We start from the raw sequence: 15,211 nt of genomic DNA, 5'->3' as shown, positions 1-15,211 counted from the left end.
ATAACTTAAAATCAGTTAATCAAAAATTATACATTTGTAATTGTTTAAAATATGATTTAAAATGTTTAAACATGTTTGTCAATATTTAAAAAAAATTCTCCTGACATAATTTTTTATCGTTTAAGTATATTATTCAATAATATTACACAGTTATTATTGCCGAATTAAATATAATATTCCATTCCAATTCATTTATTTAAAATTGTATAATTTTTAAAAATTTCATACTACATGCATTTTTATTTTCATAAATTACAATGTTTATGATTTTAATTAACTTATTATGAAATTTTTATTTTGTTTATTAATTATCTCAATCGATAAAGCAATATCCAACTAGAACTTTTACTAGTCACAGATGAACAATTATTTGGTATTCACCGTTATTTTTTTAATAAGTAAAAAACCTGAGTGACCGACTTTAAAGTGTATGCATTATTATAATATAATCGCTGAATTAAATACAATATTCCAATTTTAGTAATTTTACAGTTCATTTATTTAGAATTGTATAATTTATAAAAATTCCGTACTACATAAATGTTTTTGCTGTGTAAAACTATTTTATTTGTGATTTATTTGAATTATTTCTTCACATTCAAACATTTACAGAGTATTTTTTTTTATATAGTTTAACTTTGACATTTTTGAACATTGTGTTTTATTATTAAGTTGATATTTATGCAGCAAATCTAAGTAATTATTTATATTTATTTAATCAAATATTTGATAAAAAAATAATATTTAAACGAATAATAATAATTTTTATTTTAATTACTTTGATAGCAATATTCAAGTATCATAGATTTTACTTAGTGATACATTGGCTAATCCTAATGCACATGGTTGTATTAGATTCTAGGTTAAAACATATGTTCATAGACAAGGGAAACTCAAAACATGATATAGTACAGCAGATTAATATTTACTTTCCTCATTTTGTTACTGATAAGTATTTTGAATTAAATGCAATTTTTATAAAAAAATTATATCTATGTATGACATTTTTTTTTAAATCAAGCTAAGAATTTTATGTTACTTTTTATGCAACAGTAATGTGCAATTTAATAATATAAAATGTGCAGCTGGAATTTAAAAATTATTGTTTTCTGTTCTTTTCTTATTACTATCTATTTTTAATCAACTTTATTTATTAATTAGTGTGAAATACGGTCTAGAAAATACACCAATCTTATAGTTATCTTGGATACCTATTTCAAAACATAATGATTTAGCTGAGTCGATTTCAATTAGAAATTGATTCATCAGATTCATTCTCAGATGTAACTGTCTATTTTTCATTAATTATCAACAATAATATAGTAATCGTGGCTTGTACCACAGTTTTTTGTCTTTACCAAACCATAGTAACCACAATTTAAAACAAATTTTTATTTCGTCTTTTTTACTCAGATGGATTAACTAATATCAAAATTTCAAATCTAATACCATTTATTCTTTTATTGTCCATGTTTAACACATATTTCTTACTATCAGCAGCTGCTGGCTGCACTGCTGTAGCTATATCATATTATCTTATGAATCATTAGATTTCAACAAGTGAAAATAATTGTTCTATCTGCAACATGCTTTTTTAGTTATATCAGATTTCTCAGTTTGTTCATAGGTATCTTGTCAAGAGTCAATAAATTATTTGAATTTAAGTAAGTAGTTTCTATATTTTTCATTCGTAATGTTTTGAAAATGAGATAAAACATATATTTCTTATTTCATTTTTCCTAAATATATTTAACACGTTTTGTATTTTAAACAAAAGAAAATAATTATTTTAATGTACAAATAATATAATGAAATATTTATTTGATTAATATGTTTTAAAATGTATATCAGTATTAAGTTTTTAAACTAAAAGTGTCTAATATCTACCACTTGTCACTTTATCCTCTTAAAGAATGTAATTGCAACTATTAAAGATTTATTAAGTAGTCTTGTAGATTATTCAAATTTAAATATTTGCATATTAATAAAAATTGTATTGCAATCTGTTGAGGTAAAATATAATTATTAACCAGCTTATTTTTTTATATATATATATTATATATTATTAATAAACTTAAAACTGGTTCCATTTTAGAATATAATTTTTGTTTGACTGACAAACAAAGAAAATCACATATGCCAAATTTAATTCGGTGAATTTGTTATGATTTTATAATTTATAATTGTATATATACATAAACATGATTTTGTATTTTGATTTAATTTTTATTAGATTTGTTGAGTATTTCCAGAGGAATATTTTAAAATAAAATGAGTTAGAAAACTGAATTAGATAATCTTATTATTAAATTATGAATATTATACATGAATAAATTACAAAGTTATTTGAGAATTAGGCATTATGTTAGTCATAAGTTAAACCTAACCAAACTAGAATACAAAAATTATAATACTAAAAAAATTCATATTTAGCGCTTTAATATGCATTTACCAAAACACCATACCAAACTCATAATATAGCATTAAGAATAGGTAACTATACTAAACAAAATCGTAAACAAAATTTTTTTTATAATACAAATTTTTTATTGAATATGGTAGTAACTAGTAGGTGATTAGGAATTATAATAATTAAATGGTCCGACTCAAAAATATGACAAATCCCATAATAGCAGTACAATACATTTGAACATTTTTTTAAATATAATCAAATTATTGGAAATGGATGGAATAAACTTAAGATGTTATTGGCAAAAACAATCAATAATGTATCCACTATTGTAAAATCCAAAATCTTTTTTTCGTTTGTATATTTGTTAACTATATTGAGGTTGTATTACTTCTTATTTCTTTTATTTTATAAAAATTTGCTTTTAAATAGTGCTTAAAATAGAATTATCAAAAAAGCTCTAGAAATCTTAAATATTTATAAGTTATCAAAATAAAACTTCTTCGTATCAGAATTTAGTTAAACAAATTTGGTTCTTATTTTTAATGTTCTATGATTTTCCAAAAAAATATTATTTATTTATAAATATATTTGATGATGGTTTTATTTATCGCACAGGTCTTAATTCTTAAAAAAATATTTTAAAGTGTGCTTATATGTATATAATATTGAAGTGTTTAGTTTTATTTAGAAATTTAGGGTTATTACAAAATTAATATTTTTTAATTTATTTTTCAGTTATTGAAAAATGTCTACACCAGATATAAAATCAGTCCTTAATAGGCATTTTCCATTTGCTAAGAAAACACCAAATATACTTTCTAAATTATCAGATAAAGTTGATACAAAAATAAATGAACAAAAATTAATTGAAGAAAAAAGTTTTCTTATTGTTAAGAATTCAGAGTCTAGTCGATGTGATGTTTTAACAGATAATAATGAAAAAGCAAAACCTATTCAAGAAAAAACATGCGGTAATGACATTTCTAAAAATACTATATCATCAACATTTAAAACAATTAAATCACAAGATAATGAGCCGGAAATTATATCTATAAAAAAGCGTGATCAACGTTGGAATATTCCTTACTCAAGCAAATTTGATAAAACATTATTGACTATGCAAGATCTTTTACACTATAATCCAGTCACCAATCCTATAACCAAAGAACACAAAGAAGACGATCCAGATGATGATTTGTTGTCTTTAGATCCAGTAAGGAAAATTGCAAATTGTAAATATAATTAAAAATATATAAGTGATCTTATTATTATGTTGAAGTAAACTTTTCAAATGTATAACACTATTTACATTTATTTTCATATAATTTTTTATGACATCATTTTTACTTTACTAGTAATAAATTAATGAATCATTAACGGGATTTAGATGTTATACCACTAACATTGTAAATATGCAAAATAAAATTGTCAATCAAATTTTAGATTTTTATTTATTTTAAAAATTTAAATTTTTTTGGTAAAATATGGTAGTGGGTATTTAGGATCTATAAATATTTGGTCTGATTCTAGAACGTAAATAAGATAAATCTGATAATTTTGGTACGCTGCATCTGAAGTTACTTTAAAAATGACCTAATTATTAGAATAAATTGAATAAATTGATCAAAGTCATCTGTTATAACAACCGATAACGTACCTATAATTTGAAAATCAAAATACATATTTTTGTTCCTATATTTGTACACTTTATTGAACTTATATTGTTTATTTACTTAATTATATAAAAATATGCCTATAAATAGCACTTATAACTCTTAATTGACAAAATAGCTTTAGAAACTGTTAACATGAATAAATTAACAAATTGAAATTTGTCTCATACCAAAATAGTTTGAAATACATTTATAACTTACTTTTGATGTTTTATAACTCACAAAAAAAATATACCTAGTTACTAAGACTTCTGAACTCTGATTATAAGTTTAAGTTAATACAAATGTATACTCAATTTTTAAGTTAATTTTTATATTTTTCAGGAGCAAAAACCAACAGTTATTAATAATTGCATTACTCCACGTATCAAAGTAAATATTGATGGTAAAATTATCATTGATCAAGAAACATTAAGTTTAGATGAGACTGGTTTTGAAGAAAAACGAGAAGAATTGGCTAAATCTAAAGTTATTGAAGAATCTGCATACCATTCAAGAAGTTATTCTTATAAACGTAAAAAAGAAGCTTCCACAAAATGGTCTAAAGATGAAACAATTAAGCTTTACAAATGTTTAATGAATTTTGGTACTGACTTTTCTATGATTCAGCAATATTGTCCTAATCGAACTCGAGCTCAAATCAAACGAAAATATAAAGCGGAAGAGAAAAAAAATCCTCAACTTATAAATAGTGTCCTAACTAACACAACACATTTTGATAGTGCTAGCATTGAAGACATGCTTGAAAATGATAAGATTGAAGTAGAAGTAAAAAAACTTGATACAAATGCAGACTCAGAAGTTTGTACAAAAAACACTAATCAGAGACGTCATAAAAAAGTAATACGCTCAGATTGTAGTAAATTAAGTATATGTGCATACATGTTGGAAGAAGAAATTGTATTGAAAAATAAAAGAAAACATCCAACTAAAATATTTACAGCACAGGATTTGAAAAAAGAACTAGCCAATATGCCAAATACAAAGAACAAGAAAAAACACGATATTGATGAAAATGAAGACGAGTCACCTTAAGTTTAAACATAACAAGATTCTCATGAAGAAAATCAGGAAAGTATCACTAAATACAAAAATTCAAATATTGAATGAAAACAATAACATTATTGATTTATAAATATTATGTAAATTAAGTTGTTCACTAAAATTTATTGATACAGGGCTTATTATAATATTATTTTTAATATAATAAAAGTTTTTATTTTAAATTCTTAGTATATAATTTTAAATTTTAATGCATGGTAATCAATGTATTAATTTATAAATAGCATCTACTGATTTTTGTAGACTGTTTACAAATCATGTTACACCATAAAAAACAATTATTCTTGCATTTACTTAGCAGTGGTAGATATGAGATAATTTTAGAAATAATGACTTATAACACTGAAATACTTCTATGCATTCATTATCAAAGACCCGTAAGTAAAGTACTATGCTATAATAAGTTACTTTAAAATTAAAACGTAAAAATATCTATATGGGACATTTAAGTCTGCTGTTTCACAAAAGATTATAGATAATAATATGCTTCCTTAAAATTTGATAAGTTATGCAGGCCAGGTAATATAAAAGTCTGATATTGGCATGAATCGTTTTCATCTTGTTCACACATAACATGGAAAATTTATGTAGAATTTATTTTAATAGCAGGCATCTACTTTTTTACAAAATATAACATTTTATTAATTATGATAAAATATGTAAAGTTCTTAAAGACTAATAAATAATAACAAAAGTTGTGATTGTTATACAAAATTGAATATAATATAACAAGTAATAGAACTGGTACACAAACAAAAATGGATAAATTTCATAAGGAAAAAGCAATTTAATCAGAATAAAATATTAAGTATAAAAAAAATAAAGCTGACATTATATAATGTAGGTAATAATAATTGTATAATATTACAAATTAAATACATTTTTTTGTTCTTTGCTTTTCATTCCATCTTTCTTCTTAATCGTTATTCTAATTTATTTTATTATTTCTTTATCATTATCTCCAGCGGAGAATCGGTGTAAACTGCATCTAAACTAAAACTTCACAATCTGCAATTATAACATTATATTTTACCAAGACAGCTATTATAATCTAATTAAGACATAAAAATAAACAATTAACACTATTATTAATACATTTTTACCAAGAAAATAACTTAATAAATTATTATTGAAAACAATTTATCATAAAACTACCTTCATAAATTATTTTTAAATACAATTTTTCATAACGTCATAAAGAAAAAAAAAATTTAATGCACTCAATTTGTAACTAAGCTGACCAATAGACTGACTAATAAAAAATTCAATAACATTTTGAATAAAATTGATTTATTTATTGTGTTAATAAAAATAACGAGACTAATTTATAATACATAATAAAATGCATATACTATATCATATTTAGTATAACTTATTTTATATGGATAACCAATAAACTGTATTATTAAAAAAAAAAAAAAAAAATATTGAATAATTTTAAACACAAATGATGAGTAGGTATATAAATTTAATTTGTTTTCATGATATTAATAACTAATATGTAAGAAAGTATAAATTATGGACATGAACAATTTATGATCATTATTTAATAAACTTAATATTTATTTTAACAAGTTAATAGAACAAAAAAATTAATTCTATAATACTACATAATTTCGATGATATAACCAGGGTTCAAAACAATAGAGCTGACTAAATAAATGAAAAATTTTTTGTTTAAAATAATTAAATAATTATTTTTTTCAACTATATTAATTAATAAATATGTCTATAACATTATTTAATATAAATTTTACATTTGGATAACCCTCTGAACATAATATTCTATGCAGCTTATTATATTCTCGATAAATAATTAACAATTTGTATTTTTTAATTATAATAATGGTTATTTGTGGTAATTTTATTATTATTTTAGTAAATTGTTTGTATTCACTACAGAATTATGTATCTATAAAAATGTCATGAAAAATTATTGAATTTTAATATTAATGTACTTATCTAATAGAATAAATAAGTCTTTTCTCTTGGAACTATTCAACTATTCTTAGTATGTTATTTTCTTTTTCTTTTTCCTTTTTTTTTTTTTTTTTGACTTGAGTATACTTTCAACTGACCAGTTTTTATGTTCTGAAAGATAATTAACTGAAATTAGTATCATAATAAAAGAAGTTCCGAAATATATTTTACTTTGATGCTTCCATTAGCAACTAGTATTTCATACTAATTCAATGAGGAGGTCTGATTGATCGACAAATGAAACAAAGGACGTTCATTGATCAACAAAACCACGTACATAAAATCAAATATACAGTGACGTCATGCGGTGAACATCATAGCATTTATTGTTTGATTTCAGTACCATATACTACAATCCTGTAGTAAACTTGACAATCCACAATGCTATTTTTTACTAAAAAATTGTTAGTAGTTTAGTACTAGTTGTTTTTTTTTTCTATAGTGAAATGCAATTGTACATCAGCATGAAGGAACTCGAGCGACTAGAATCGCATAGAATTTAGTGAACAATAATTGATGACTGCAAAAACCACGAGAAAAAGAAAATTTTTAATAATTAATGTCCAATTTAATCGATACCTAAATCTACAAAACTTACACGTGATAGAACGAATTGAGAGCATTGGACAGCTTTGAAGTGAACTACAGCCAAGGTTTATTGTGATTGTTGAATATTCTATAACCTTTCGAGACTTTTAAACCCAAACTAGACCAGTATCGAGAGCGTGGCTAACGTTTAGACAGTTTTCCTGAAAATCATTATAAATATCGCCGGCATAATCTTTATCAGTTATCAGTGTTATCAAATAAAATATTTTATAAATTATAATATATTATAAATAAGTAGGAATCTCAAACACTTCACGGACATATACAAATTATCTGAGAAATTCAAATATATTTTCAGAATTTTTTATCGATTAATAAATCCGATAGCAAATAGTTCGATATTATTGACTAAAAAAATAAAATAATTCGTGACCGTATTCTCGTAGTACGATATTGTCATGTTGACATGACGAGCCTAGACATGCGGGACACTAGACGACTATACCTACTATTTTCACACACTGCGATTAATAATCTTTTACTACCTATGTATACAGGCGGATATTAAATAGATTTTCATTTATGAGAGTCTATATTGATCCCTTTGAGTGACTTGCACGTGAACTACTTTTGTGTAAAAGAATACTATATAAGGTTTTCAGGAAAAACTTCCACGAAGAATGATCTGATATATATATATATATATTATATCAAATACGGATTAAAATCACTATAGACGTGTATAGGGATATATTATATTACGTTTAGATAAACAAATGATGCGAAAAAAATAATATTTAGCGTGTTTATCAAATTTTTAGGTGTAGCGCGTAGGTAGTGCATGTGCCACACTGTCATTGTCACACACTCGTACACACAAATCATATAAACATCCGTCGCCAGAAAAAGAAACTACATGTGCATAGTCGACGAATATTATCCAGCGTTCGAGTGAAGTATGTAAAATATATCGACGACGCCGTCATAAGTTCACAAAAACGAGAGCATTGCTGTTAGGTTTTTGTATAATAGGTACATTTATAAAGTTTATTTTAACTACGTTGCAGTGGACGATCGACGCTTACATTTTGTTGATGAATGATTCAACAATCTTATTCGTGTCTAGAATCTACATCAAGTGTAAAATACTGTTATTAGCATCATAAGTATCTAGCAGAATTTTCCAAAATTTTAACAATGTGGTACATTAAATTATGTGCTTAATTTGAGCGTAATGAAAATGTACAATTGTTTTTGTTGGCTTTTAACCTTCTGGGTTAGATTTTGATAAGTTTTAAGTTAATAAATAACTGCATATAGAATAATTTTAAACTCCAATAATTTTTTGCATTAACTTTTAATCACTTTTAAATCATTTATTAACATTAGGTTATGTCTATTAAATTTAAATGTATTTTACAAGAATGTATTTTTTAGGTTTTTCTTTTATTATTAGTATTCAAATTAATAATTAGGAACATATCATTCAAGTGCTGTATTTTGTTGAATAACTATCCATACTCGTAAACATTTATTACAGAATCATATTTTGTAGATTTTATAAAAATGCAATTAAATTTGTCATTATTATTTTAATCGTTGTAAACATAAAACATAAAATAAACGAAAACAACTACAATCAAATACTAAGTTTTTATTAGAAATAAGACCAGCTAATGGAATTTAAAATAATATATATATTACTCACATATTTCACTGATGACCTTCATTATTAAATTATACATATATGTATATATTTTTATTTTTAATATAAAAATATGAGTTTTGGAATAACCAAATTTATTTCACATCTGCTAGAATTTTTTTTATTTTAATTTGTAATTTTTTTAAACGTTTGAATGTAAAGAAATAACTTTGTTTATTTAACAAATTTCTCTAATAACTTATTAAGGATCTTGTATTAAACTTTGAAGCCATTCACCTCCTCAATAGTATTTTGCTAAGTACTTTGTAATGATTTCTATGTATTAAGTATATTATTTAATACTATGACTAACATATAATATGTTATACACGATTAAAAGAAAAAAGTAAATAAATAACACTAAACCAATAAACTATACCCTGGCTCTTATATTCATTGAATTTTTAAATTTGATTAATTTATATATATATATATATATATATTTATTTATTTAAACTTTAAAAGTAGGTTACTCAGGTTTTTTACTAATGTTTTTAAAAAGATAACAGTGAGTACCAAATAATTGCCCATCTGTGACTAGTAAAAGTTCTAGTTGGATATTACTTTATCGATTGAGATAATTAATAAACAAAATAAAAATTTCATAATAAGTTAACTAAAATCATCAACATTGTAATTTATATAAATAAAAATGTATGTACATAGTATGAAATTTTTATAAATTATACAATTTTAAATAAATAAACTAGAATATTATATTTAATTTGGCAATAATAACTATGTAATATTATTGAATAATATACTTAAACAATAAAAAATTATATCAGGAGTATTTTTTAAAATATTGACAAACATGTTTAAACATTTCAAATCATATTATAAACAATTACAAATGTATAATTTTTGATTAACTGATTTTAAGTTATACTATAACATATAAAAAAAACATGAAATGTAAAAGCAGTTCGTAAAATCGGTTAATTAAATATTATATTTAAATTAATCACAAATATTAAGCACTAATATAATATACAAACAACAAACATTAATAAATAATAAACAAAAAATGTTTTGTACAAGGTTATTTTACAATTTAATCTACCATTTCTGCCCAATGATTGAGGTTGATGTTTGGAATTATTTGAGATTTACACAGTTGCAAATCGGTAACTGAAGGTTTCAAAAAAGCTTGTTTCTGCATCTTTGTGACATTATTACTATTATCACAAAAGATTCTGGCAAGCGATACTTTCCTAATTTCTCTCAGTTGATCTTAAATTAAAAAGAGTTGGTTAAAATAAAGTTTATTTATTAAATATCGTTTTGTTACCATTCACCTTTATTAAATACATCCGGCAAGTCGTAAAAATATCTATCAGCAATTCTTGTTCTTACAAATTGTTCTCTAACTATACATCTCATTGTTGGACCAACCATCGCGTCGTCCACGTGCTTCTCAAACAACGCACCTATCAATAGATCTATGTCGTTCCAAGTTTTATATAGCTTTAATAATCTATCAACTGACTAAATATGATATACAAATAAAAAGTAATTAGTACAATTTTAAACAGTATAATATTTCCACTTTTTTTTAAACTTACACCTGGCACCATGGTTTGAGACAAGTCTTGTAAACTTTCTATACCTTTTAGTCCACAAAATTTTCTATACTCCGTGTAACTTGGAATACCGTGATCTCGACTGCGCTGGATATCTAAGCTGACAATATCCATTCCAAACAAATTATTCGGGTGAACACTGTATAAGTAATTTGTAATCTAAAAAAATAATTAAGAGTGGATTAATGATAATCATTTAAACTATAAGTAAGAAAACTTATGAAGAACATTGTATATAGTTCTCAAGCATTAGTATATGATAGTGTTGACCGAGTATAACTCACTATAAATTTATTATCTGGCCCATCAAAGTAATTAAAATTAACAAAAATATATAAATATTCTAAACATGTAACGTTTGTAAAATTTAATAAAATATTTTTATTCAAATAAATAATTGTCATAATTCATTTATACTTAATATTTATAAGAATCGATGTATAATAAACAGTGTTAGGAAATATCTAGATAAATTATCTAGGTACAATTGATTTTTCTTTTACCTTATCTAAATAATTCTCAACTCATTTATATTTAGATAAAATTGTAAATATCTATAAGTACCTATCTAGATAATTGATTTTTATGAACTAAAAAAAAAAAAAATTAAAATTAAAAATATTATTTTTTCAAGTGTAAATTGTTCTTGTTTTATTAATAAAAATTAATCATTTTTATTTTTTCAAATTTAAGCTTTTTTTGTATTGTTATCTATTCCCAATACTGATAAGCATCAGTATATCTATAATAGGATGTGCATAAATAAAATTTGACATTATATTTAAAGAAAAAATTTAATTCTTGGCCGTAGAGAAATTTCTTTATGACTCTTGGTAATTAAATCTTAAAGTTTTACAAATTGCTTAAAATGAGCAATGTTTTTAAACATATTATATCAAATTCGGTTAATAATAATAAAGATATAGACTTCATAAGTATTGATGATGTTAAGACACAAAGTTTGTAATTTGTTTTTATTGTGTTTCATATCCTACCGTCTGTGTAAACAGCATATCCACTTTTTGAGTATTTTGCGTTGATAGTCCTCTTACAAGTAGATCCATGTAATTCATTAGTAAATTAGTTGGTCGGTTGTAATGTTCCTTTAGCGAAAGGCTACCGTAGACTGCTCGGTTTTCTAAGTATAAACTAAATACAAACGAGTAAATAAATATTTAAAATATGACTTTATAAATAACTAAATCTAAATATTCTCTTTACGTACATGCAAGTGTATCAAATTTTATATAATAAATTTCTATGTTTTTTATAATATAATTTTTAGTAAAGCACCAACTGTATCTTCAAACAAAACTAAATTTTTAAAAATATTTAATAAAAAATATTTTTATTAAGTAGGTGTGCACTTATTTACTTAATGCAATTAAAACAAATATAATTTTTTAAATTGGTCAGCAAGATCATAAACTTGAAATATTTGAAAATAAAATAACAAATTTTTACTAACTGTTAATTTTTATACCAAAGAGTAATGGCTTATTCGAATAATAAAAATATGATATTCGGTATGTACGAACCTGATTGTATCACTGAGCATGGAATTGGCGAATGGTAGTATTGCGGTCGCAAAGCTGTTGCTTACAGACGGGTCGGCGGACTCGTTGTACGCGTTGCTGTACCCGTCTGTCAGCAGTTGCAGCCCGTTCCGCATGGTGTAGTCTTTGCCTAGTAGAGTCGGAAGCCACTCAGCGTATGTGATGTGTTGAATAGACGCTATCACTATTTTCCTGGCCTCCTGGAAAATGCGATCATCGTCCCAGTGCGGGTTTAGGTAGGACAGTGTTTTGGCCAATCGATTATGTTCCCTCATCCACAATGTGTGCATGACCGTCAGTTGAGGAAGCCCGTTTACACGGTCATCTCCAGATCTGTAACACGTTCCAGTTCCATACTGACACTTGTTATAATCGATGTCTTCTAGTGGCATATATTGCGGCTGTAGCGGGTTTCCTTTGGTTTTATGAACACAGCCTTCGTCACTCAACAGTTGGCCCCCCGTTTTGGACCTCAACGACCAAGTATGTTTAGCCGAAGTACCATATATCATTGATCCGTCTAAATAATGAGTAGCTTGGTTCATCTGTGAAACATAAACGTGTCAAATAGTTAAAACTCTTAATTTAAAGTTTTTGAGTGAATTTAAAAAGATTGTTAGCTAGAATAAAAGAACTATTTTGCTGTTTGATTATTATCATATATCACAAACGTAAAAAAAAAGGGTAATATATTCAACCGGTCAGAATATTTAACAATTAATTTTCATAATATTATATAAGTTCATCTTTTTATAAATTATAATATTAATATTTTATATCGCTGTTACTTGATCCTTGGGTCCAAATGTACAATCGGGACGCACCGCTGGCACCGATCGCACATAGTTCATGCACCTGTGCATTGAATTACTAAAAAACGTATCATTATCAGGTATCCTTATTTGCATGCACAAGTCATATGTGTCACGAGGAGATAGCTCCCTTTCCTCATCATTACAACATTTTACCGGTACTTTCGTTTTTCCTATCGATTTAACATACATAAACATGAATTAACTACGATCTATCAGTTTTAACGGTTATGTTTGATCTTACTCATGCTGGAAATGACAGTGTGTGATAAATCGTGTCTTATAAAAATTGTCCAGTACGCCATCACCATCGTTTTTAAGGGGTCAGGTGAATCCTCGTCTACGACGAGTTCATTTCTTAGTATTCTTGGATTGGGTAGTTTTTGAGTAACACGGTAAACACCTACATGAAATTACAGAATTATATCCCCTTATGCATGAAATATAATTCTTAGTATAGATAAATATCACATGTGCTTTAAGCAAATGTACTATGACTATTATATTCATAAAAACGTTTATACATATTATATGTATGTTTTACTGAAAAATGTTTGTTATAACAAGAATTAAAAAATATTACCGTCTAAATAAGCCGGAAACAGCAAACGTGTATACGGCATGGTTGCTCTTCCTAAATAAAAATGCTTCAAGTTGTTACAATAACCGTCAAGACTACGGTACTTCAAATTCATTCCGTTACACCCAGCTCTGTTGTAATTGTCGGACAAACACACATCACCTAATGATGAATTATCTAGTTTTATTTTCGATACTTTTTTGGCACATTCAATCCCGTTACTGCAATAAAAATGTATTTTATGCATATTAAAGTTACATTTTTTTTATTTTTTTTTGTTATTAAAAATTAAGATACAAATTTATTATTTTTATACATTCTACTACTGCACATAAAAAACGATGAATGAGTTATAACTTCAGCATTCCAATATGCTAAATATCCGTCTTCGGAAAGCTGAGATTCAATTAATTGTCCATGAGTAGGACTTCCAATTTTAATTTGAACATCTGTAGTATTTAATTTTTTAGACTCTATATCGTCAATATAAAATTCAATCGAATGAAAACCATATTTTATTGCCTCTTCAATGTCATCGGTATTAATAGTGTGGTATCTGTTTGTTATGTTTGCTATTACACCGTCTACATAAATCGTTAGGTTAGGTTAATATTTTAAATCAATTTATATAAAATGATGTCACAACAAAATTTAAAATTATGATATATTTACTTTTACAAATGTTATCTCCGAAAGGTTTATTTGATGGCTTGCATGGCCCTTCGAATCCTTTGCAACAAGGATTTAATAACACCGACATACAAATCAACAAAGTTATGGACATTGTAGTACTCATCGTGATTATTAAAACCTGTGAAAACATTATAAAATGTATAATTATTAACTGTGAATGTAAGTTTATACATATTTTTTTGTTTTTATAATTTTGAATTAATTGCTTTATAATATATTTAGGAATTTTATCCTAAGAAATTTATCACAATATATTTTTAAGTATATTTAATTAAGAGCTAATAATAGATTTATTATCTAATTCATTAGTCTAAATTGTAAACAAGGAGTTATTTTAGCTAAAAACTTTCAGTTCATGAGTGAAGCAATATATCACATTTATTTCTAATATAAACTTATAATTTATTAGTTATCTTATAGTTAGGAAATGATATGTGTGTGTACGTATTTAAAAGCTATAATTACAATATAGTATATGAAGACTCTAAACGAATGTATTTTAATGAGATCTATAAGGAGCTGAGGAACAGTGTATATTATAACACCAAACGTACCTACCAGTGTAATTTAAAATTTGTTCAAAAAACCAGTTCTTTTATAATATT

The 15,211-nt window shown here is 24.9% G+C and overlaps 2 protein-coding genes across 2 annotated transcripts; one reads left to right on the top strand and one right to left on the bottom strand.

The window, feature by feature from the left end:
• The first annotated feature begins 1,615 nt into the window (after positions 1–1,615).
• On the top strand, positions 1,616–5,211 carry LOC112590996 (transcription factor TFIIIB component B''-like). The gene is made up of 3 exons (XM_025334617.1): positions 1,616–1,664; positions 3,149–3,626; positions 4,411–5,211. Exons 2-3 carry the CDS (start codon positions 3,159–3,161, stop codon positions 5,119–5,121), a joined length of 1,179 nt encoding a protein of 392 aa, XP_025190402.1. The 5' UTR covers positions 1,616–1,664; positions 3,149–3,158; the 3' UTR covers positions 5,122–5,211.
• A 5,225-nt stretch (positions 5,212–10,436) lies between these two features.
• LOC112590998 (peroxidase-like) lies at positions 10,437–14,714 on the bottom strand. The gene is made up of 10 exons (XM_025334619.1): positions 14,586–14,714; positions 14,230–14,497; positions 13,917–14,134; positions 13,578–13,736; positions 13,310–13,506; positions 12,504–13,066; positions 11,961–12,114; positions 10,948–11,124; positions 10,681–10,870; positions 10,437–10,615 (listed from the first exon to the last, which is right to left on the bottom strand). Exons 1-10 carry the CDS (start codon positions 14,707–14,709, stop codon positions 10,437–10,439), a joined length of 2,229 nt encoding a protein of 742 aa, XP_025190404.1. The 5' UTR covers positions 14,710–14,714.
• Between the last annotated feature and the right edge of the window lie 497 nt (positions 14,715–15,211).

This window comes from Melanaphis sacchari, unplaced genomic scaffold, assembly GCF_002803265.2.
Source record: "Melanaphis sacchari strain LSU unplaced genomic scaffold, SCAv2.0 Contig1258_pilon_pilon, whole genome shotgun sequence".
NCBI classification, from domain to species: domain Eukaryota; kingdom Metazoa; phylum Arthropoda; class Insecta; order Hemiptera; family Aphididae; genus Melanaphis; species Melanaphis sacchari.
The sequence above is the reverse complement of the archived record's forward strand: the minus strand, read 5'-3'. Positions and strand labels throughout refer to the sequence as shown.

Excerpts from the sequence above, each read along its gene's own strand:
- LOC112590996 (XM_025334617.1), top strand. The coding sequence starts at position 3,159 with ATGTCTACACCAGATATAAAATCAGTCCTTAATAGGCATTTTCCATTT. Across the intron at positions 3,627-4,410 it reads ATTTGTTGTCTTTAGATCCA|GAGCAAAAACCAACAGTTAT; the intron begins GTAAGGAAAATT and ends TATATTTTTCAG.
- LOC112590998 (XM_025334619.1), bottom strand. The coding sequence starts at position 14,709 with ATGAGTACTACAATGTCCATAACTTTGTTGATTTGTATGTCGGTGTTA. Across the intron at positions 14,498-14,585 it reads CGGAGATAACATTTGTAAAA|ACGGTGTAATAGCAAACATA; the intron begins GTAAATATATCA and ends CGATTTATGTAG. Across the intron at positions 10,616-10,680 it reads GCCGGATGTATTTAATAAAG|ATCAACTGAGAGAAATTAGG; the intron begins GTGAATGGTAAC and ends TTTTAATTTAAG.